Source organism: Diplotaxodon limnothrissa, linkage group LG1 (genome assembly GCF_057381915.1).
Source record: "Diplotaxodon limnothrissa isolate DT_005_m linkage group LG1, D_limnothrissa_male_GT1.1, whole genome shotgun sequence".
NCBI classification, from domain to species: Eukaryota; Metazoa; Chordata; class Actinopteri; order Cichliformes; family Cichlidae; genus Diplotaxodon; species Diplotaxodon limnothrissa.
The window spans coordinates 43,828,117-43,851,044 of NC_140596.1; the positions used below are offsets into that span (position 1 = coordinate 43,828,117).

A 22,928-nucleotide genomic window follows, 5' to 3' on the forward strand; every position below is an offset into this window, starting at 1 on the left:
TTTGGCAGGTTCAATGAAAAAGCCTGAACAATCTTAACGGAGGCTTTTCTTAATATGTTGATTTTATGTTGAGGTTTTACACTGAAAAAACGGCCATGTTGGATTTACTTAACTCAATAGTGGACATTGGTTGCACACAACTGCTTTGCCTTGGCAGAAATTTAAACAACTGAGATAAATCAACACAACGTATTCATGTTCAGTAAACCTGTGCATTTTGCGTTGATAAAACGCAAGCGAAACATGTTCAGATGGAGTAAGTTGAGCTCTTGGAATATTTTAATCCTTCACAATTTTGTCATTTTATTTCAACACTGTTCAATAACTTTTACCACAGTACTACTTGGTCACTTAAATACTACATGGTGTCTTCATATTACATAATGTTTAACAAAGTCTGGTTAACATAAAAAATGAATGAATCTACAACAACTACCATCCTCCTATCTTGGTTGCAGGGGGGCATAACCCTGAAGTGATAGGGTAAGAGGCGGTGTACACCCTGGACACCAGTCTATCAAATATAGACAAACAACCACTTGCACTCACAGGTAACTTAGAATCGCCAATTAACCTAACTCTAATGACTGCATGACTTTTAACTGTGGGAAGAAACTAGAGCACCCAGAGAGAAACCACTGTAAACTAGCCAAACTGTGGATTTGAACTCAGGACCTTCTTGCTGGGAGGTAACAGCACTAACCTCCATGCCACCAATCCAGGTATAACAAAAGTAGGAAAGCAATGATTTCATGGCTTGATGCAGAATCTTCTGTGCATTCTTGCCCTTGACAGGTTAAACCACAGTAAATAGTGATAGCACACACGTGGTGTGTCTGTAGATATCTGCCTCTTATAATTCCACTGATTTTCCTGCAGTTTGAAATCTCGTGTGATCTTGTGAATTTTGTGAGACCAGCAACTAACCACTCACTAGATTGGGAAGGACACTGTCTCAGCTGAACTCTGGACACACACATACACTGATACACACTCATCCCCCCTCCCTTTCCTTTTTTTTTTTTTTTTTGCCTGTCCCATTTGGTTCTTTAGCCATCAGAATTGTTGTCTGAAGACCAACAAGGATACCCAATGGATTTACTTTGCCAAATGGATCATCGTGGCATTGCCGTATTGGTCCATTTGGTCGATCTTTGTTTTTATTATTTATTATATTTTATTTCCAGATGTTACAGACGGGACAGACATGAGTGAGAGATAGGAAAGGGAGAAAGAAAGAGGAAGGAAAGGAAAAACAGAAGGGGAGAGGGACAGTGAGAAAGGGGGGGAGAAAAAAAATAAAAATCTCCTGGATCACCTGTTGAGAGAAGAATAGAAAACAAGCAAAAAAAGACAAAAAAAAAAGAAACAAAGCAACATACTAAACACAACACCATCGCATTAATCTAGCTAAGTGTAAACAGCAGTAAATACTAAATATTCAATGTTGTTGTGCAGCACGCAGGACAGATGTGCTTCGAAGTAGCAGCCAAGAAAGGTGTAATTTGGGTCTACGAGCAGTGAACACCCGTGTGCACACCTGTGTGGATCAGCGCGCTTGTATTCCAAAGGTTTCTCCATGTAACGATCTGCTAGGGAGTGTGGGGGGGGCCACAGCCCCGTCCTCCAGGGTGTGAAGCAGGTATGGAGGAGATCAAAACTCCAGACATCCAGAGGCCCCCAGAACACAAGAAACCATGGAAGACCAACAGAGGGGCAGCCGCGCCACTGTCCCAGTAAGAGCCGAGGAGAGTCCCAGATGAGGGCTCACTCAGCAGCCGCGGAGCAGAAGCCAGGGGGAGTTGCAGTGACGCGCCCGTGAGCTCCACCGGCCGCCAGCTGTGCCTGAGTGACCGAGCCCCAGGCCGAGAGGCCGGGGGCACCCCACCCCTGAAGGGGCCCGAGCGAGCCCCAGGCTCCAGGCCCCGATAAGCGGCCGCCAAGGAGTGAGCCGGTGTGTACCTGGACGCCCACCCCCAGACACAAAGAACCATCAACGCACCGACACCTGAGGGAGTCCGCCACCGGCAGGGGAAGTGGTGGTAGGGGGAGATAGGCCTCCAAACCTTGGAGGGCCTGAGATGTCCCCAGAGAGGTGGCGTCTGATACCCAACCTGACATATAGACACAGAAATACAGGCACACACAGACACAAACATCCATTCCCACCCTCATGCTCTCATATGCACTCACTCCACACTCAACCAACGTGGAGACAGACATAAAGAGACGCTGTACACGCAATCACACTCCCCAAGCGTACTCTACAAACCGGGTCTAGGTACCCTTGCCCCTGGAGGGGGGAACTGCACCCAGACCCAGGTGGTGTTACCCTTTTCCCTGCGGTGGGGAGAGGCAGACCACCCCGACTCCGTAGCAGCAGGGAGGCCCCACACTCCAGACCGCAGTCGGACGGCCAACTCCTCCTAGCCCCCCCGCTCCAGCAGGCCGCAGAGAATGGGGGTGAGAGAAGACTCCAAACCTCCCTCCACCCGCTCATTGTAGTGTTGATGCATGTGTGTTCTAAGGTGCATTTAAAACCCAGGAGGGCATGGAGCTACCTGCCAGAGAGCAGCAGGTAAGCGCATGGTCCCTCCTGCTAGCCCTCAATGTCTAAGTGTATTTAAAATTGAGAGGTGGGCAACGACGCCAGGGGTGAGGTGTACACCCTGATGGTACTTTGGACTCCGTGATTGTGCCCACCCCCAAGATCCTATATGTATGTGTAATGAGAGTGTGAATAATGTGAATGTCTAAGTTGTGGGATAAAATTGAGACAGAGGCAGCCAGAAGGGGACAGAGGGGGGGTAGCCTCCTCTGCACCCTGGTGACATACCCCTACTCCAAGGCCCTGCATGTGTGGGTGGTTGTGGTGGAGCGGGAAGAGAGAGGCAGCTGGAGATGGGGAGGGAAGGAAGGGAGGGGCAGGTAACCCCTCCCTGGGGCCAGCTCCCCCGCTGACCCCAGTAGGCACCCCCATCCCCCCTCCCTTTCCAAACGCCGTCGATGCTTGTTCCCTCCTAGAGAACACGGCGGGTTTGGGCCCAGCGCTGGAAGAATAGCTGCAGGGCAGGATGGCTGCTGTGTTTGCTTGGGACAACTCCTCACCCCCCACCCACCCCTGTTGCTGGTCACGTGCTCCATAATGTTGTGCTGTGGACATTTATGTGCTTTCTGTGCAGAGGAGTTTTTTGTTTCCTGTTCTCATGCTGTCCTCCCAGGAGCTCAGCATGAGTAGAGGTCTCCTTTTTCCCTCTTGGACTTTCCCATTGTTTTGTATTTCAGTGTTTTTCTGTAATACTACCGGTCCCTGACCTGTCTCCCCATGTGATGTCTGTGTTGTGTATGTAAGGTCGGGGGGTCCCCATTTCACTGCAGGGCAACTTGCGTGTGACAAATAAAGTTCTGATTGATTGATTGATTGTTTGTATCAGGTCATCTCAACAAGAAGAAATTAAGTTGTTGAATTTCATACAGATCCTACATGATTTCCTAACATTCAAGATAGAAACATGAAATTTTTGTGCTCAAATTACAAGGTAGACTTTTTTTTTCGGCTTGAGATGGAGGCCTTCCTCAAACCACGATCCAAAGGTGTAGCAAGATTTTATTTAATTTAGCTATATTATTGACTTACTTCACTCGAACATGATTTAATCTACTCTCTCTGCATATCATGTAGTTTCTACATGACACAGTTACACTTAACTTTAAAGCATGAGGCAATTGTGTTAAATACACGCAAGATGCTTACATAAATCCAAGAGATGGCCAATCCCTTTTTTTCAGCGTAGTTTGTTTTTCTTATGACCTCCTTAATGTTGTCATATATCCACTGAAATGATGGATAAACCAAACCATTATGTCACTGAGAAAAAGACATGCATGCCTTATAAGCTTGCTCTTCCAATGTGGTGAGCAGCATGAAGGAAATTCTTTCTCTACGCTAAGTAATGTTTTCCCATATCAGAGACATTTATACGAACAATGACAAGTCCGAAAGGCCTTCAAGATCAAAGCAAGTGATTTATTGTGATGCAATAATATCTGAGGCATCAGCACAACACACAAAAGTACTCAAATCTCATTAAGTTTTTCCCATTTCAGTTCACAACACAGGATGGAGGAAGACTAGAACATTCGGTGTCTATTTGTCAGACTCCCTGTGGACAGAACCTTATTGAAAGCAACTTTACAGCCCATCAAACCAGAAATCATCATCAACAGCACAAGAGGAGCCCTAGAAACTGAACCATCAGCAGGGGCAGAGCTGCCTCCTTTAGCCACCCCAAAACTAACAATGGCGAAGCCCATTGGGGGAAGCACACATAAGCAGATCTGAACTTACATCCAGAAACTGTTTTTATAGAATACCTTTACAGGGAACCATTTTTATACAACTTTTGTTCCCACGTGGACACATTTTATGAGCGCAACCACCCACTGAAACTGTAATGTAAACTGTTATGAGCTTTATTAGGAATGAATAAAAAAGAGAACTGTTTTCTGATCATTTGAGCGTTTCATAAAATTTCACTCTGAAGTCATGAAAATAAGAATAATCAGAAAATTATGATCAATTATTAAAGCAAACACTGCCGCTGGTATTCACTGTGACCTCTTCAGCTCATAATCTTCACTTCATCTGGAGAGTCGAGCTCAGCAGCTGTTATTTTCTCTTTCCTCTCTTCCTCCTGTTTCTCTTCCACCGCAGGATCTGGGTACAGGCAGGAGGTGTTGCCATCTTTCCATGTGACCACAATATTTCCTGCATTGCTCTGCTCACTTGTGTCACTGTTGGACATGTGAGGCTTGTTTCCCTGCAGTGGCATGTCTGATGCTGGGTGTGTGCTCTTTTCTTTGAGCAGCTCCTGATCTTCATTTTTCTGAAGCAGAGATGTTGCAGCCTTGTACTCGGCTATCTTCTTCCTGCTCCTGTTTGAGTTAGTACAGAAACCTTTAATATAATATACAGTATGTTCGCTCTCAAAAAAATAGCAGTCAAACAACTTCGGGTCATACTTATTTGCCATGGCTCCCATTCCCAGGAGAAGAAAACCAACAAGAAGGCAGACAAAGGCCAGTCCCAGCAGTACAAATGTCCATGTGGTTGCTGCAACACGAGGATAATTAAAACCTGAAAACCTCCCTGCCCTCTTTCATATGAGAATATCATATGCACACTGCAGAATCAGTAACACACACACACAAACAAGAGTTAAATAAGGGCTTGTCAGTATTTCCCAACTTTTTATTTTTGATAATCTGTAGAATATTAGCCTCAAAACAAATGCGTATCTACAGATGTGAGATGTTTCCCTGATTAGAACATGTAAAAATTTGACATAACAGTATTTTCTACATGACAGCATTACAACATAACAACACTAACCTTTTAGTCAGCGAATTTCTCTGGATTTTTGAATGCTCGCTTTCTTACTAAAATATGTGGCATCAACGTTTTTGCCAAATGTGTAAATTAACAGTCCGAGCTGTTCACAGCTACTCCCCCTGACAGCCTAATGAGTAATGAAAATGAACCAGTGCCAAGACCCTTGTGGTCTGGTTCACCAGCATGAAGCTGAGAAACTGCTGAGCAGAATTCTTGCTCTGAGCTTTATCATTTAGCTTTTCCCCCCCGACAAGTTTCCGTTTTCTATATGGAAAAGCTTTCAGCATGTGGCAAAGTGGCTGGGACAGAATTCATTTGCCATTTGTCACTTGCATATATTGTAATTTTGTGTTCTGATATCTTATAGTCTATCATAATGCTTTAATGTAGTGATGGGTCCAGCAACACTGACGCACCGACGCATGTCTCAAGCTCACAGAGTGAAACCTGTATCGGTGCGTGCGTCGCTTTAAGAAAAAGTCACGTGATCGATACAGCTGTGTTTAAAAGATGCCGAATTTTTCTGAATAAAAACTTATAATAAACTCTGAATCAATTACATTTAAATGGGTAATATTACATTCACAATACTGTCATTTTAATTTTCACTTAATGTCATTCACAATATATTTTAAAGATGTCTGCAATAGTTGCAATGTAAAAGATATAAAATGATTCCATGGAAAGTACAATAGCTTACAGTGTGTACAAGTATGACTAGGTCATTGAATCAGTGTCTGTTGAGTCTCAAGTAAGGTGCCTGCAATGATATTTAAGGTCCAGCAGGTGTCGGTGTGGAGCAAAACAGCAACACTGTGTCGACACAGATACAGTTTGGGGAATGTGCTGAAAGGCTTCACGAGGCCTCATCTACCCATCACTACTTTAATGTAAACACAGCACATGCAACCTTGGCTCTACATACTATCCCGGGTCTGTTTGTGGTAGCATTGGTTATATTCACTTCATCATTAATTGATTTGAATCTTTCATTTGTTTATGTAGCTTGGTTATACTTACCATTGTGTGTTCCTTTGAGCAGGTCCTATGTGTAAAACAGTACTTCCTGATTTTATAGGATATGATGTCACTGATTATGTCAATTGGGTGTAACCAAATGAAGAGGTGTTTCTTTTGTGTAAAATTGTTTATTTCATTTAAAATAACCTCACGAGTCAGATTAAGTGAAGAGATTGACTTTTCAAACTGTTTAGTTGGGTGAATGAGTTAAGTGGAAAAATCATTTTATTCCTGTTTCTTTGTCTAGACTGTGTTGTGTTGCTTAGTCTATCCTGTTTTCCCAATGGTAGAGGTTAATGAGATCCAGGTGTGAGTAGAATTCTGTATAAAGCAGGTGAGATTTTGACAGGTTCTTATGTTTTTGTGAAACAATTGTTGAAAGGCGACGCCAGAAAATAAAGAACACTTAAAGGAAACTTGAACAGTCTGCAGATGCTGTCTTCCTATCACCTCTCATGCTGCTTATGTTATGCTACTTCACACAGCATACTATGTCTCAGGAAAAAAAAATATTGCAGACTATCCAAATTATCAAGTATTTCATGTTACACATCCATTTGGATCAAGTATTCTAGCAGGAGCAGCACTTACGGTCCTCTGTGCGGTAGAACCAACGTAGATACTCTCTTTGTTCCTTTGTCATAGCTGTCAGCTCTCCTGTTTGTGCTTCATCCTCGTACGTCAAATCGTCAGAAGCTCTCCGATGTCCTTAAGAGGACACACAGACAGACCCCACAGAAGCTTTGATTGTCAAACACAAATGTAGCAAACTGAGGATTTCAGTATCAGCTCTTAAATTTGTCTCTGTACCAGTAATGATGAAGTGGCAGGAGAGCAGGTCCTCTACTGCCAAGTATGCATGCAGAGTATCACTGGGCAAGATACTAACCCCAAGTTGCTCTCGGATGCATCCATCGCATTATAAATGTGTACGCATGTTAGGAAGCACTAAAAAGCTTAGAAGAAAAGTGCTTGCGTGATTGGGTGAATTTGGCATGTTGGGCGCTTTCTGTGCTCTGGGAGAGTAGAAAAGCGCTATACAAGAATTAGTCCATTTAACATTTACATGTGCTGTTCATTAAACATACTCTTCTGAATGTAATATATTTTGAGTTCCTTAGTGATAAACTGTAAAGATTTTGTTGGCCAAAGATTCAGGTCACTGTGACCTGACCTCCTCAAAGCACTTTCTAACACAAGTCTCATCCACACGATCACACACACATTCATACAGCTCTTATCTATACACTTTGATCTAACACTCACACTCCAGTGGATATATCAGGACAACTTGGGATTCTGTATCGTGCCCAAGGATACTTTGACACATACAAAGTACGTTATGTGGATCCAGCTTTCTAACTGCTAGCTGACTCACAGTCTCTCATGACAAGAATGTTCTGCAATGAGTTTTCTTTGCTTTTCTATCTTTATTGCAATCAAAAAACACAGGTCACTAATAAGCACAATAGTATGGACAAGTTTGATTTAGACAAGATTAGTGAAAGAAATTCACTGACGTTTAAATGAGCTCCACCTTTTTCAGCTGAAGAATTAAAGTGATAAATGAACACTTTAATAGAATACTTAATAATATTAACTACTTTTTGACTACTTCAATATATTTTCATGAAATCACATTATTGCACTTTCACTTTAAATTTGTCCGAGTTCCTTTTCTACTTATATGTGAACGTGTTGCGTATTGCTAAAGCAGGATTTACGGTGTGTCCGCGTACATGTTTTCAGTCGAATGGTGGGGGTTCCACCCACCCTAGATACATTCCCGTGCAGTCATCCAATATCCTGACTGCATGTTGTTGGAAGCGTATGACATAAGCATCTGCCAAATGTAGACTGGTTAATAAGTGAGTCAGAATAGAGGAAAGAGTGATAGCAGAGTTCACTAAACTACAAAAGTCCAACATAAAGAAGCACAGTGGCTGCGGTGGACATTTTCATTGTTTTTAACTCTCTTTGTGTGTTAGAACTTCTCTGCTGCCGGCTGACAGACCAAAATCTAAAAGAGCAACAGTGGCCTGCAGACCAGCTGTTACACACACTTTGTACACTGCCTCCATCTGACAACAGAGGCAGACTGCAGGCCTACAGGCAGGCCCTGGACTAAAGTGGGCAGTGAACCCGCTGTCTTTGGTGGACCATAAATCCTGCTTCAGTGTGAAAAGTGTGCAAAGAACAGAAAAGCTGCTTTCTGTTCAATAACTACTGAGTCTTACTGAATCTTTCCTGGCAGATGTCCCCCTGATCCAGAGATCTCCACTTTGGGTGTTTGCTGTGTTGTACGAGGATCGCATGCTGGCCATTGTGTGACAGAAGCATTGATAGCTTTCTACTGATCAGTTGGTCCCGGTCACAGTCCCATATTAACCAAGCAGCATCCACCTCGGGTTCATGGCAATCCTGGGTGTGCACTGGCCCTTCGTGCTGGGCTGACAGACACCTAGATGATGCGACACACATCAGCATGTCCCGACTGATCCAGATCCACTGCTGATATTCAGAGTCTAGGTTGCATGTCTTCAATTGGACTTCACCTGTATCTGCTGAATCTTCCAGACACAGGTTGTGCTGGGTGTTGTGGATCATGAATGCTCTTGCCCCTGCAGGTGTTGACAGTATAACAACGTTAGATATAGACCACTTAAAAAATGATATTTTGCATGGTTGGAGCTTAACAAGGTTCCAAGTAGAGCTTCAACATGGAACAAGACAAAATGCGAGTGAGACAAAACATTTTTTTGAGCATGCAATTGATTTAAAATAACGCTTAAACTGAAACAGGCTGTTTTACAGCTGATCAAAAGTTTAGGACCACATGCCTTTAAAAGGCCATATCTGTGTAAAAATGTCAATTCATTGTCATTTTCTGTCAGGTAGTCAAACTGTCATGATGTTCTGACGGCAAAGGCAAAAAAAAACTTTCCCTTTTTGAATGTGGTTGGGTTGTTGAACTGCATAAGTCTCTCACAGCACGCCATCGCTGCTGAGGTGGGACACAGTAAGAAAGTCATTTGGAATTTCTTAGATGATCCTGAGGGTTATGGAACAAAAAAAATCAAGTGGCAAGACCCAAAGAAATGTCACAAGCACTGAACCAGAGGATCCAACTGGCTGTCCGTCAAGACACTGGACAATCCTTGACCCAAATTAAGGCTTTTACTGGTGCCAACCGCAATCGCATAACCATCAGACGACATCTGAGACTGAAGGGCTTTAAAAACAAAAAACGTCTTCAAACTAAAACGTCTCTGTTTTGCACTTTGCAAGAGACCACCAAACATGGGACATTGAAAGGTGGAAGAAAGTTTTACTCTGATGAGAAAAAAATTAAACCTCGATGGTGCTGATGGTTTCCAATGTTACTGACGTGACAAGCAGATCCCACCTGAGATGTTTTCAAATTTACAAAAATGGACAACAGTTCCAGACAGTAGATGCCCTTCATGCAGTTGTCTTCAGCTATGGGTGGCTGTAGCTCAGGTGGCAGAGCAGGTCAGCCACTAATCACAAGGTTGGTGGTTTGATCCCAGGCTGCCTCCTGGCTGCATGCCAAATGTCCTTGGGCAAGATACTATGTTTGCCTACTGGTGGTGGTCAGAGGGCCCGGTGGCACCAGTGTCCGGCAGCCTCGCCTCTGTCAGTGCGCCCCAGGGCAGCTGTGGCTACAATGTATATGGGAATGACTGGATGTGTAAAGTGCTTTGGGGTCCTTAGGGACTAGTAAAGCGCTATATAAATGCAGGCCATTTATCATTTCACCACTTGGAGAAATTTTCCCACTCACTTCATAGAAACGCTTGCATCAAGCATGGCGCATCGAGTTTTTAAAGTGATCAACACTAACGCTGGAGCTACTCATTGCTGAATTCATGTTTGGAACTTTGACTTCTGTTTTGGAGGAGGGTTAGTGGTCAGTTTAACCCTCATAATGTCCTCCCGATTTCCATACAGCTTTGCTCCTCAGGGGTCAAAAATGTCCCCACTTCATTTGACTGTTTTTTAAAGTATAAAGTATAAATTGTCAATCAATTCAGTGTTACACCTTAGTTTTACTTAAGACCAACACATTAACACAAAATTTACTCAACATTTTACATTTTAGGGCCACCAGACCTTCTTTACAAAAACCACACCCTGTTTTTTAGCGAAAACAAATTGAGAAAATTAAATATTTAATTGTTTAGATAATTTTGACTATCTGACTAACTACAGAGTGCTGTATGTTGAACTTTAGTGAGAATTTTTTTTGAACCATTTAAATTTTTTAAATGGCAGCACGTAATCACACCGGTGGTCCTCAGGGGTCAAAAATGTCCCCATCTAGTTTGATTGATACTTAAATAAGACAAAATTTGGATTTTACAGCAGTAAAATTTTTGTATCTCTACAGTTCAAAAATGTAATAAGCTTTGCCCTGCACAGAGTGGATAGTGAAACAAATGGAATCATCATAATGACATTATTTCATATTTATTACTTCCCCCTCCTCATTGCTTTATTATTGTAGCTCTAGTAATAAATAAATATGTAAGGATTCTGGATCAGCACAGTGATGCCCATAGTATATACAGTATTCTGAAGAAGGTCTAAAATGTCCCTGTGTGTGCGTGCATGTGTGTTTTATTTAGATGGATTTTTTTTAATTATTACTCATGATATAACATTGTGCAGACATGCCTGGTAAGGACATGAGGAGGAAACAGCAGGAGCTGTGTGAGGCTACTAAAGGCAGGGCTATAACATTTTTCTGTCATCATTTTATTATAGATTAAGTGCAAGAGTTGTTAGGTGTGGATAATTAGATTATAGTTTATTGCAATAGCAAGTTGTGCCTTGTTCTCAGATAGACAGCAAGTGGAGAGTGATATATGAAATGATGGAAGGAAGAAGAGAAGCAAAGAGTGATTCACAGGCAGAGCCTAAATTATTTCTCACAGTTTGTTGTTGCCTTATGGTTCCAAGCGCTGTCACCAATCTTTGCATTTTGTTATTATCTCATGACACTTGTTTAATCAGCTACCATCTCTCCTGTGGACTTTTTAATGTCTACAGTCTCAGATCAACACAGCCCTGCCCTCCAGCACTATCCACAGCAACCCCTCAACAGCAACATTGTACCCATCAGGTAAACCATCGGCTACGTTTGCTTTGCCTTGTTGCCCATATTAGATTCTTGATGAATGTGTGTTGTTGTTATTCAGCCTGGTTCAATGTGCCCCTTTTTAACTTTGAGCACCCGCCCCTTTAAGCCTCTCTGCACAGCCCTGCCGGGCGCTGGCGTAAACTCTCGACCGTCTCACACTTCTGTTTGATCAGTTTTCTGTTTGACGTTTATTCAGCTGTGTGAAAACCCTGGGGAACCCTCCCGAGGGAGTAATAAAGTTACATTTAATTTAATCTAATAACTTTAATCTCAGCCAAACCGATTTACTCACGAACAAATAAAACACTGAAAAAGCCAAACAAGAACATTTTTAAGTTATCAAAGTGACTTGTACATCATGTTTAACCCGAGTGGTGAAAGACCTCGGGGGTTTGAAGACGATGTGTCGGCTCAGATATTTGAAGTTTACACAGCTACATCCTCACCTGAAAATATGTTAAAAGTTTTTTTGTGACCCAGAAAGAGAAATAAGAGTGATAATAAAACTAAGTAGCTGCCGTCATTGTTGGAGACTGGAATTGGCTGGGCCCGCTATGAATTCTGCCATATGGTTTTTCAATTTTGTTGTCCGGGTGGAAAATCTGGAGAAAGGTGGGATTCTCCCGGAAAAATCGGGAGGGTTGGCATGTATGGTTGTGGCAACATCACTAACCTTGTCAAACACCTCAGAGTAAATCATATCACAGAATATGAGGAGCGTATGTTGAGACTGAAGAGGAGGACAGGGACAGGTGGTGCTAGGGTGAGAGTCTCTCACGGAGTCCTTTAGTGCTGCAGGCAGGCAACGTGTTCAAATAGGCACAACTTCAGGTTTTTTATTTCTATATGATGAACTCTGCATTATTACGTGATAAGAACAAGTAATCTGAATATCCTGTAATCATTATGACGCTATAATTTGAGATACAATAAATAAAATCCGTTTTTGTACAAAGTATCGGATCAGTATCGTCGATACCACCCTGAATATTACTTGGTATCGGATGGGAAAGGAAATCAGTGGTATCGCACCCGTTATGTGTCTGTGAGCGAGGGAGGGAGAGAAAGGAAATCAGTGGTATCGCACATCACTAGCAAGCACCCAGGACGCTACGACGTAATGGGAAATTCACAGACAAACTCACGGATTCTTCCACTGACCGCTGCGGCACACCTGCACCAGGGCAAACATCCGCCTGCTATACAGGTGAAAATAGAGCAACAGGCCCGCTGAGTCCTTGATTTTATCAAAAAAAGTTGTAAAGTTGTTTTTGTAGGATGGCACATTGATTGTGTTTAAATATCAGAATCAGAATACTACCATACCTTGGTACGTCTATTCTGCAAGAGTAATTTGGTTTTACAAAAGCAGTTTTATATCTTTTTAAAAACAAGAGTGTTGCAGTGCTCGCATTTAATCAAAAGACAACTGAGTAGAAGATGCATTTTTATTAAAGAGGTTCCATTCAGTCACTCTGAGTGACGGTTGGCATGTCACTTTTGGATTCACCTCTCATCTTCATCACCCTCATCGCTTTCTTTATTGCCTTCAAGTAGGGAGTCTTGTTCTTCAGAGTCGCTGTCAGCAAATTCATCCCACCAGTGGAACTGTTTGCTTGCATTACTTTTCTCATCATCACTGTCTTCCTCTCTAAACTGTCTCCTAAATCCTCCAGGAAGCAGATCCTCCGCTGCTTCTCCTTCATCCGGGTTGGCTTCATAGTCAACCTCAGCAGCAGCAAGGTCACTTTCATCTTGATGAGCTTCATTGCGTTCCTCTTCATCGTTGCTGCTGTCAGCATTTTGATCATCATTATTATAATTGCAATAATTGTGGTCATTTTCATCATCAGCATTATTGTCATCATGTCCATCATCAGAGTTGCTGTCATCAATTTCAAAACGAATGTTGAAGAAATTATTCTGATTGATGTGATCATTGTTGTTGTTAAGCTGCTCTGGCTCCCAAAGTCTCGCAACTTCACGTGGTAAAAATATTATAACATGTTCCACACCATTTTCAAAGACGTTGTCCATATCTCCCCAGTTACCACCTTCAGCCAAGAGTGGTTGCTCTACATGAAAGTTCAGTTAGCAAAGTCACAGCTAATCAAAAGAAACTTCAACACTGCATTACGTTTCTCTTGTACAATAACAGATCAAGTTCTTACCCTCATTAGGCTGAGCATGGGCCCCATCTCCTTGTTCCATCATCTGAACTTTAAAGATCCCACAAAGACATAAGTTATTCAAGTTAAGCAGTACATTTCCCATCTGTACTGTAGGGCATGCTCAAAAATCTCACTGTAAATATCTACCATCAGCTATCAAAGTTACAGCATTAAAAGTAAGTGTCACTTATAAAGCAGTTCCCCCAAAACTCACCTTTTTTTCAAAGAAACTGCTCTATGAAAATGTCCTAGTTCAGCTGTGTGTGTATCTGCTTGTTGCTGGAGTCAAAAATATGTTTCAGTTGTAACATTTAAACCTGCACTGTAACTGTGCAATAGCTGTGATGTCATAAGAACTACCAGAGTTCCATCCCATGACTGTTCCTTAAAATTCCACCTCAGGAAGGCCAACTCTGATGGCCTTCATCAGGGCTTATGTAAGCTTACTTCAGGAGTACCAATGTAGCCACTGTACTCCAGGTACCCTATGACCCTGATGGAGGGAGGTGTTAGCCCTTTTCTAACACAAAAATCAGTATAAATCACAATATACTGATATTTAAAAAACATAACCATGCTAACAGACAGCCATTTCTAAGTAGTGATCAGTGTTGGTCAAGTTACTTGAAAAAAGTAATCAGTAACTAATTACCGATTACTCGCCCAAAAAAGTAATTAGTTACTTAGTTACTTTTAAAAAACACGATTTACAACCTGAAGAGGTGATAAAGTGATAGATCTCTCAGCCCAATTCTACTTTTTCTGCATAATCATCATACAAAATGTAATCAAATGGAAAAGTCTCTCTTTTTAAAACTTGTTTTATCAGTTTTAATCTTTTAACTTTATGCATCAAGCAAACATGTAATTATATGCAACATTCTCTGACTTGAATAAATTAGTTTAACATTTAAACCTATTTCCTGCACATTCCAGCACATAAAATAAAATATTTGTTGTGTTTACACTCAGTCTTTCAAATAGATGCAAGTAAAACACAGCAGAAAATAAATAAAGTCAAAGACTCAGCGGTCCTGTTGCTCTATTTTCACCTGTAAAGCAGGAGTAGGGTAGGCGGAGGTTTACCCTGGTGCAGGTGTGGCGCGGTCAGTGGAAGAATCCGCGAGTTTCTCTGTGAGTTTCCTATTACGTCGTAGCTACTCGGTGCTTGTTTGGAAGTTTAGGGGTTTTTTTCGCTGTAAAAAGAAGTTTTCTTCCCACGCACGATGGACACTAATGTTTTTGTCACTTTTTATGGAATCAAACTCAAAGTAAGGTCAGTACTTCCACGCTTTAAACTCTGCACGCTCATACTCTCTCTGCACTCGATATGTGATCCATTGTTGATCTGCACACAGCTGTTGTCACGAACGTCGTGCTCGCTTACGTCACTGTCATGAGACATTCTCGCAAAAAAATCACGGTTTTAGTAACGTAGTAACGCAGCGTTCCTACGGGAAAGTAACGGTAATCTAATTACCGTTTTTGCAATAGTAATCCCTTACTTTACTCGTTACTTGAAAAAAGTAATCGGATTACAGTAACGCGTTACTTGTAACGCGTTACTGTAATCCGATTACTTTTTGCCCCGATTACTTGCCCATCTCTGCACATATGTGGACGCCAGGTCCTAGGAGGTTAAGGTGCCTGGGAAGGGAAAAACTGCATTATAGGTGGCAGAAAATTCACCTCTGTTCAAGGATCATCATTCACAGTGAACATAGATGGCCTCTTTCATTCCTCTTTCAAACCATCTGTCTTCTCTGTAAAAGATGTGAACGTCAGCATCCTTGAAAGAGTGACCTTTGTCTTTTAGACAGACATGTACAGCGGAGTCTTGTCCCATCGAGGTGGCTCTTATATTTTGTGTCGTGCATTATGTAGAGGTCTGAGCACTCCTCACTACACTGCACAGCGTACAGTGCGTTGTTTAGCTTGTGGTTGGGAGTTTTGTCCTTGGGATGAACCAGTTTTTGTCTAAGAGTGGCTGAAGTGCACTGGGATGTGATCCTTGGAGAAGACTCTGCTGTGTTCCTCTGATAAACCTGCTACATAAGGGATGACAGTGTTGTTCCATTTGTCATTCTGTTTCTCCCTAATTAATTGAAACCTTCTTTCCTACCCATCTTCGCTATTTTCATGAAAGCCCAATTGAGATAACCACATTTTAAGAGCTTACTTCACATGTGTGTGTTCCTTCGTTTTCCCTTCTGGCTTAGAGGGAACATTTTCTTCCTGGTGTTGCAGGTTCCTGATTACTCCAAGTTTGTGTTCCAGAGGGTGGTGGGAGCCAAAAAGGAGGTACTGGTCCGTGTGTGTGGGCTTTCGGTAAACTTCAATGTTGAGGTTTGATCTCCACTTGGCAGTGTGCATGCATGTACAGTGTGTGTATGGTGTGTAGTTCAATGTGTAGTAGCAGTGTGTGTCCATTTACCTTTGTGGTGGGGAGCCTGTCTCAGCAGCCGAAAAAAAAGCTCTAAGCTGCACTGATTCTAGTCGCTGGTGCCTTGTCTTGCGGTCTTGCGGGTTGCACACTTCGTGCTCACATGGGATCCTGGAGCCAGCCATTCCCCTGGCATATTGCCCATGGTCACACATTTCACACAGACAGCGGATCCTGGCAGTGGCTGCCTGAGGTCAGTGAGTTCTCTGACGTCGCGGGCGCCCCCCTGTTCCCACGGTCTTGCAAGTTCACGAGCAGTAATGTAGAAACTAATGGCTTATCTGTTGAAGCCGGGGCAGTCAGTGTTTATTTGTGTGTTGTTTTCTGGGAAGGCCAAGAAAGAGCTAGAACACCTAGCAGGAACTCCCTGCTCATTGACTCCCTGTAACTAAGGTTACGGACTCCCTGCTGGCTAGGCTACACGGGGCCATGTCTACCCAGGCTTGTCTAACCAATTTGGTGTTCATTTCATCCCTCTACCTGCATCACCTGTCCCATCACATGCTGGCAGGTTCTGGGGACCCTGACATTGCACCTGAGCTGCTGGCCACTTCCACTCACCTGGCTTCCCTACCCTGCCAGCTCTCCTCTTTCCACCATGCCTAAGTGGGCAAAGTGGGGATAGTGGATGCCTCACAGGCAATGGTGAAGTTTCTTGGCCCTCGGGTGGCATCCACTCCCCTATCTGCGTGAGGCCAGGCCCATCCTCCTGCAACCCCTCCCAGCCCCTGCCCTCCAGCAGGAGCCAGTAGAGGGCGACTATCAGGAGGAGGATACTGACTCTGGGGTCCACTTCCCCGACATGCCCATCGTCCACAAGTTGGACCACACATACAGCCCAACGGTCACACTTGTACTTGGCACCTTGTTAAGATCCAACCATGCAAAATATTGTTTGTTTGTTTTGGGTTTTTTGCCATTTTTCAAGTGGTCTTCAACTTTTGATCGGGACTGTATATATTATATTAAGTATTAATAAAATCATTTCAAAATGTGTTTGAATAACAAGGTTATTTACCAGACAGGAGCAGCAACAGTAAGATCCTGGCATCAAACATATCTGAAAAAGACAGAGTAAGGGGATTCTTTCAGAACACTCAATAGAAGCTGTACAATATAATGCCAAGTGCAGCAATATCATCCTGTTGATATCAAACATACATTGACTATACATCTATTTATTATCAGTACATTTCTTTTATATGCCCATTATTTCATCTCTTTTATTCCTTATCTTGCACTTTTAATCTTTTGTGCTACTGACAGGAGCGTTACATTTTGTATTCTATTGTATTCTATTCTGATTACAAGACTATACTAACTATGTTTTTTATACATGTTTACATGCAGATAAGAGAGAGCCAGCACAGTGACAGATTTATTCTGGTCAACCAAGAGGAAAGTGAGCACACATCCAAAGAACCAGCAGTACATAGAGAATAGTGGTGTATGTTATTTCCACAGCCAGTAAAAAAAATAGTTGTATAGTGTTCACGTTGTTTCAAAACACCTTTAGTGCTTGACTGACATATTTCAGCTTGTAGGTGTCACCAGAATCATCATAAAACTATATGAATAAAACATTTCAAATAATATTTATTCTTTTAATAGGCAACCATATAATGTATGGGTCAGAGAGACAAAGTTTAGACCATGTGCCAAGATTACCCACTGGACCAAACGTACTGATGAAGCAATACAACTGTTCAGTCTAAAAGCATTGCTTTCATCCATGCAACTTTGAAGAGTGTCAGCTGTGTCAGAAGTCACTTCTCTGTCTGGCTCACAGTGAACAAATCTCATTGTAAAGACCTATTTGAACAAGCATGTGATGAGCCAGTCAACTCCAGATATATACCTTGCATATAAATATAATATGGTGAGAAAAAAACAACTTAAACATAAAAAATCGCAAAGAAAGAACAATACAGTATCCACATCTTCACCAAAGAGTAAAACAGTGAAATGTGGAGTATTAAACATTAGGTCTCTCTCCTCCAAGTCTCTGTTTGTACATGAGTTGATAATTGATGAACAAATTGATTTACTCTGCCTTACAGAAACCTGGTTGCAGCAGGAGGATTATGTTAGTTTAAATGAATCAACACCCCCGAGTCATTCTACCTACCAGAAACCTCGAAGCACAGGCCGAGGGGTCGGTGTGGCAGCAGTTTTCCACACCAGCCTATTAATCAACCAAAGACCCAGACACTTTTAATTCATTTGAAAGCCTGATGCCTTGCCCACCCTAGGTGGAAAACTCAAAAATCTGTCTTATTTGTAATCATCTATCATCCACCTGGGCCTGACAGAGAGTTTTGGTCTGATTTCTCAGCATTTTTATCTGATTTAGTGCTCAGCTCAGATAAAATCATTATTGTGTGATGTTAACATCCATGTAGATGCTAAAATCACGGCATTTAATCTCTTATTAGACTCTGTTGGCTTCTTTCAAAATGTAAAAGAACCCACCCACCACTCACTAATCACACTCTGGATATTGCTTTACTGTTGCCAGAGTGCTGCTCATAGGGGGTCATATGATTGGATTTTCTCTGCATGTATTATTGTAGTGTATACCTTACAATATAAAGCGCCTTGAGGTGACTTTTGTTGTGATTTGGCGCTGTATAAATAAAATAAAATTGAATATAAATCTCCATAATGTGTTTCTAATATTACTGACCACTCAAAGCACTTTTAGAGTACAAGTCACATTCTAACCATACATTTGAATATTAGGTCAGTTTTATGATTGTTACATACAATTTTTCAGCTGGTATGATTAATGATTATGAAGGCCGGAGAAACCTGCGGTCAGCTGAGGATGAAAAAGTCACCTGGTTGTGACAAAACATTTCTCCTTCTCAAAATGCAATCAACTTTCTGGGAATGTGTTCAAAGACATTTATATGGGATGTGGCACTGATAAGCTTCAGTCTGACTCATTATCACTGCTGATTTTCAAAAGGTTCAGCAGCTAACCTCTCACCATCATCCTAATTTAAGGGCTTAAAATCATTATTAGTACTAATCATTCATTTTATCCATAACATATTTTTAATGTCTTTATCCCTCTTCCCTTTTTAATTACTTCTATCAGACTACCCCAAGTATTTTGTTTCTTAGTGCTGTTTGACTGCAAAGACGTCTTATTTTCAGCACACCTTTGGATCACTTGCACAGATGTAATACTTATTTTGTTTCTGATGAAACATGTCCCTCTCTTCAGAACTAGTCTGTGGCACAAAAAGAAATGTTTTGTTTTTTGGGTTTTTTTTGCAAACAGCATGAAACAAACTGTGAAACAACTTTCCCCTTCATAGAAACCTGCTGGTTACACTTACGTAAATCACAAGAAACCGTCTATATTTACTGATAGTGTACTTACTTTTTGATGCTCCAGCTCTGGCAGAAGAAAGGAGAGAGTATCTGTGTGCTATGCAGGCAGAAGGCTAAAAATGAGACTTTCCAAAGTGAATGGGGAGGAGACTGTCCAATGTTTCATTACTCCGCCTTCTTTTTCTGAACGCTGATTGCGTTAAAGCCCATAAACAGAAACACTGTGATATTTTGTTGAATTATTAAACAGAACTACTATGTGAAGCTGAAGCCGGTTGCTGTTCTGCTATAACTCAGTCATGCTGTCCTGTTAATCTTTGATATCAATATGAAACTCATTCTCACAAAAGTGCTGCAAAGTCTTTGAACCAAAGTTCAGACGGTTGCATTTCAGGTCTTTGACCCTGTTGCATAGTTACTATTTATATGACCTCGTTGCAACCTTGGTTTTTCTGTTTGTAAAGGTACATGACTCATTGGTCAAACGCCTGCGGGCTAACTGCTGGCTGTAAAAAGATTCATTTTTATAGCACACTTGTGGAGAGGTGAATAACCTCTGTGTCAAGAAAGAAAAGCACATCTTGTTGTGTATATAAAAAGATTCTGGAAGGTATATTAATGGGTGTTTCTCCCCTTTTCACTCGTGTTTATACTCTGCATTTAATCATTAATTATTCATCTCTGGCTCTCCTCCACGGCAGGTCTTTTGTCTTGTCTTCCTCCCCCCAGCAGATGGCTGCCTCTTTCCTAAGCCTGCTTCCCACTGACGATGTGCTTAGATTGATTCTTGGGGTTTTCTACATTTTCTTTGTATAATTTGTAGGATTACAAGTGGTTTGAGGAGATTGTTGTTGTGATTTGGTGCTATATAAATAAAACTGAATTGAGTTGTATGTGAGGCCTGGCACTGAGGAGAAAATGACTTGCACTGTTTGAGAGAACGAGCTGGAAAGGATGTGCAGCAGATTAAGGATAGAGATCAAAATGTGCTTAGAGGTGAAGAGCATGTGTTCAGATATGAGAGTACTTTGATGAACTGAAAGAGAGGAGGACAGATGGAGCACAGCTCCTGAATCAGGAAGAGCAGAGGATTAGTAAGGAGGAAGGGAGGGAAACTATAGACTACAATGTCAGTAGAAGCACGACAGAATACATGTATGTGAATTAGAGAGAGAGATACAGGTTTTCCACCTGAATATGTAACATGAAAGGTGACTGTTGTAAAGATCCAGATTTTAGCACATCCCAGCACACCCACTCACTTCACCAGATGCACCTTGTTTACTTCTCTCCCCTTTGATTGGGTGTGGTGCTTGTCCTTAATTGCACTCACCTGTCACACATTATATAAGGACTGCATTCACTTTTGGCTCACTCTTTCTTCACTCCCACACGGGGCGGCAGCAGAGCATTGGCAGTCCATGTGTGTCTTTCCTTTATTGATTTGGGAATAAAAGGAGAACCCTGTGAACGATTAGATGACTGCTTATTCTCATTCTAATCGGATGAGCCCATGATGCTGATTACTTAAACCCTAAGCCTTCCTTCCTTCCTAACAGTGAGAGTGAAGACAGATGAGTTTAAATATCTAAGTTATAAGGAAGTCAAATTTAATTTATATTGCACTTTTCACAGAAAATTAATAAATCACAAAGTGCTTCACAATAAAACATTTGTTTGGTTGATATATGGATTGGAGACAGTGGCACTGAGCTGAGCATGCTCAGATGATGGACAGAATTAGAAATGAGTCCATCAGAGTGACAGCTCAGAGTCAGAGAGGCTGAGATGGTTTGGTGCAGAGGAAGGAGGGTGAACAAAGGATGATGAAGAGGGAGACCTCAGCAGAGGTTTATGGGTGTAGTGAGGGAGTGCATGCAGATGGTTGGTGTGACAGAAGATGCTGGAATAGTGTGAGATGGAGCAGATGATCCGTTGTGGCCATTTTGGTTGCGTCCACATATGTTAATCTATTTTATTTTAAACAAATGCAACACTCCACGGCTGCAGGATGTACTGTAGGTGGAATCCCTTCTCTACACTTGCTATAGTACATGGCACTTTAAACAGCACATGTCCAAGTCTCATTGAGGTGTAATGTGCTCCTTAGCGGATACTCAAACTGCATCTTCTGTTTGTAGTATAGTTCGACTGGATTCTTGTTTTGTCCATCCTAATTGTGTTTACCACTTTTCCTTTATGTAAATCATATATGCTTTCCCATTATGCCCAATAATTACACCTTTAACATTTCTTTGGCTGTTACTTGTTATAATTCTGTCCACAACTTTGTTTCAGTTTTTCATGGACAGTTTAATATTTCCTCACTGCTTTAGTGTGGTTGTCAGTTCAGTTCTTCTGAGGCTTGTAACTAGGGATGGGTACCGGTGACATAAACGGTAGTAACCAGACCGAAAAGCAGCGCACATTTCGGTGCTTTTTTTCCTGAGCTGTGATACACTTCTAGCCAATCATTTTACGTTTCCGAGGATAGTAGGCGGGGCCAGGTACGTACGTTCTTTTAGAGCAGAGCTACAGATTAAAAATGCCCAAGGTGAAGCGGTCAAAAGTCTGGCTGTACTTCACAGCAAAATATGCAAACTCAGCAGCAACAAGTGCTTTAAGCTGATACTGTGATACTGTCAAAGGAGGCAACACCTCGAATCTGATGAAACACCTGGCGACGCATAGCGTTTTGTTAAAAGCCCAGAAATGCCCCGTATTTGATAGCTTGCTGCGAGAACTCACACCGAGCACATCTACTGCGGGTGTGGTGCCTGTTATCGGACCCGGAGCAACATCCCCAAAAAACCTGAAGAGGAGCGTCCTGGCCCCTAGCCCTGCCAGTGTAGCAGAAATGATGAGGATGATGATGCAGCAGCAGCCGTTCTTCTCTGCGTGAGTAGCTTAATGTTGTTCATGTGTAATTTACGTTGAGTAGGCTAACCACGTTATTACATTAATGCATGTAAGGTGAACTAGCAAACATCATCATAGCTACATGCGGCTGTCTTCTTGTTTGATGGCAGATGCTCCCTTCACCCTGGCCAAAAAGGCTAAAATGACCAAAGAAAAAGTGGAAAACAGCTGAACATGAGAGGTTTTTGGACCAATTTTGTGTTCTCCATTCTTTAAGCACCGGCACCGTTTCAAAAGTACCGATTTGGCACCGGTATCGGATAAAACCTAAACGATACCCATCCCTACTTGTAACTTTATCGCAAACACATCTGGGCTTTGTCTTGATGTATGTTCAGTTATTCAGGTAAGTAAATCCCAAAAAGTAGACCTGCTCAATTTATCTTCTGTCCAAGTATTTCGATGTGACCTGAACATCAACAGAATGTTAAACAAAGGCTTAACACAGACCCACAGCTGTCAAATACAATTAAATCT

The 22,928-nt window shown here is 42.0% G+C and overlaps 1 protein-coding gene across 1 annotated transcript; it reads right to left on the minus strand.

The window, feature by feature from the left end:
* Positions 1–4,012: 4,012 nt before the first annotated feature.
* LOC146640303 (uncharacterized) lies at positions 4,013–19,811 on the minus strand. Its single transcript, XM_085350819.1, has 6 exons — positions 19,582–19,811; positions 17,209–17,250; positions 8,650–9,033; positions 7,004–7,120; positions 5,023–5,113; positions 4,013–4,935 (listed from the first exon to the last, which is right to left on the minus strand). The coding sequence occupies exons 2-6, from the start codon at positions 17,246–17,248 to the stop codon at positions 4,623–4,625; spliced, it is 945 nt and encodes a 314-aa protein (XP_085206945.1). The 5' UTR covers positions 17,249–17,250; positions 19,582–19,811; the 3' UTR covers positions 4,013–4,622.
* Between the last annotated feature and the right edge of the window lie 3,117 nt (positions 19,812–22,928).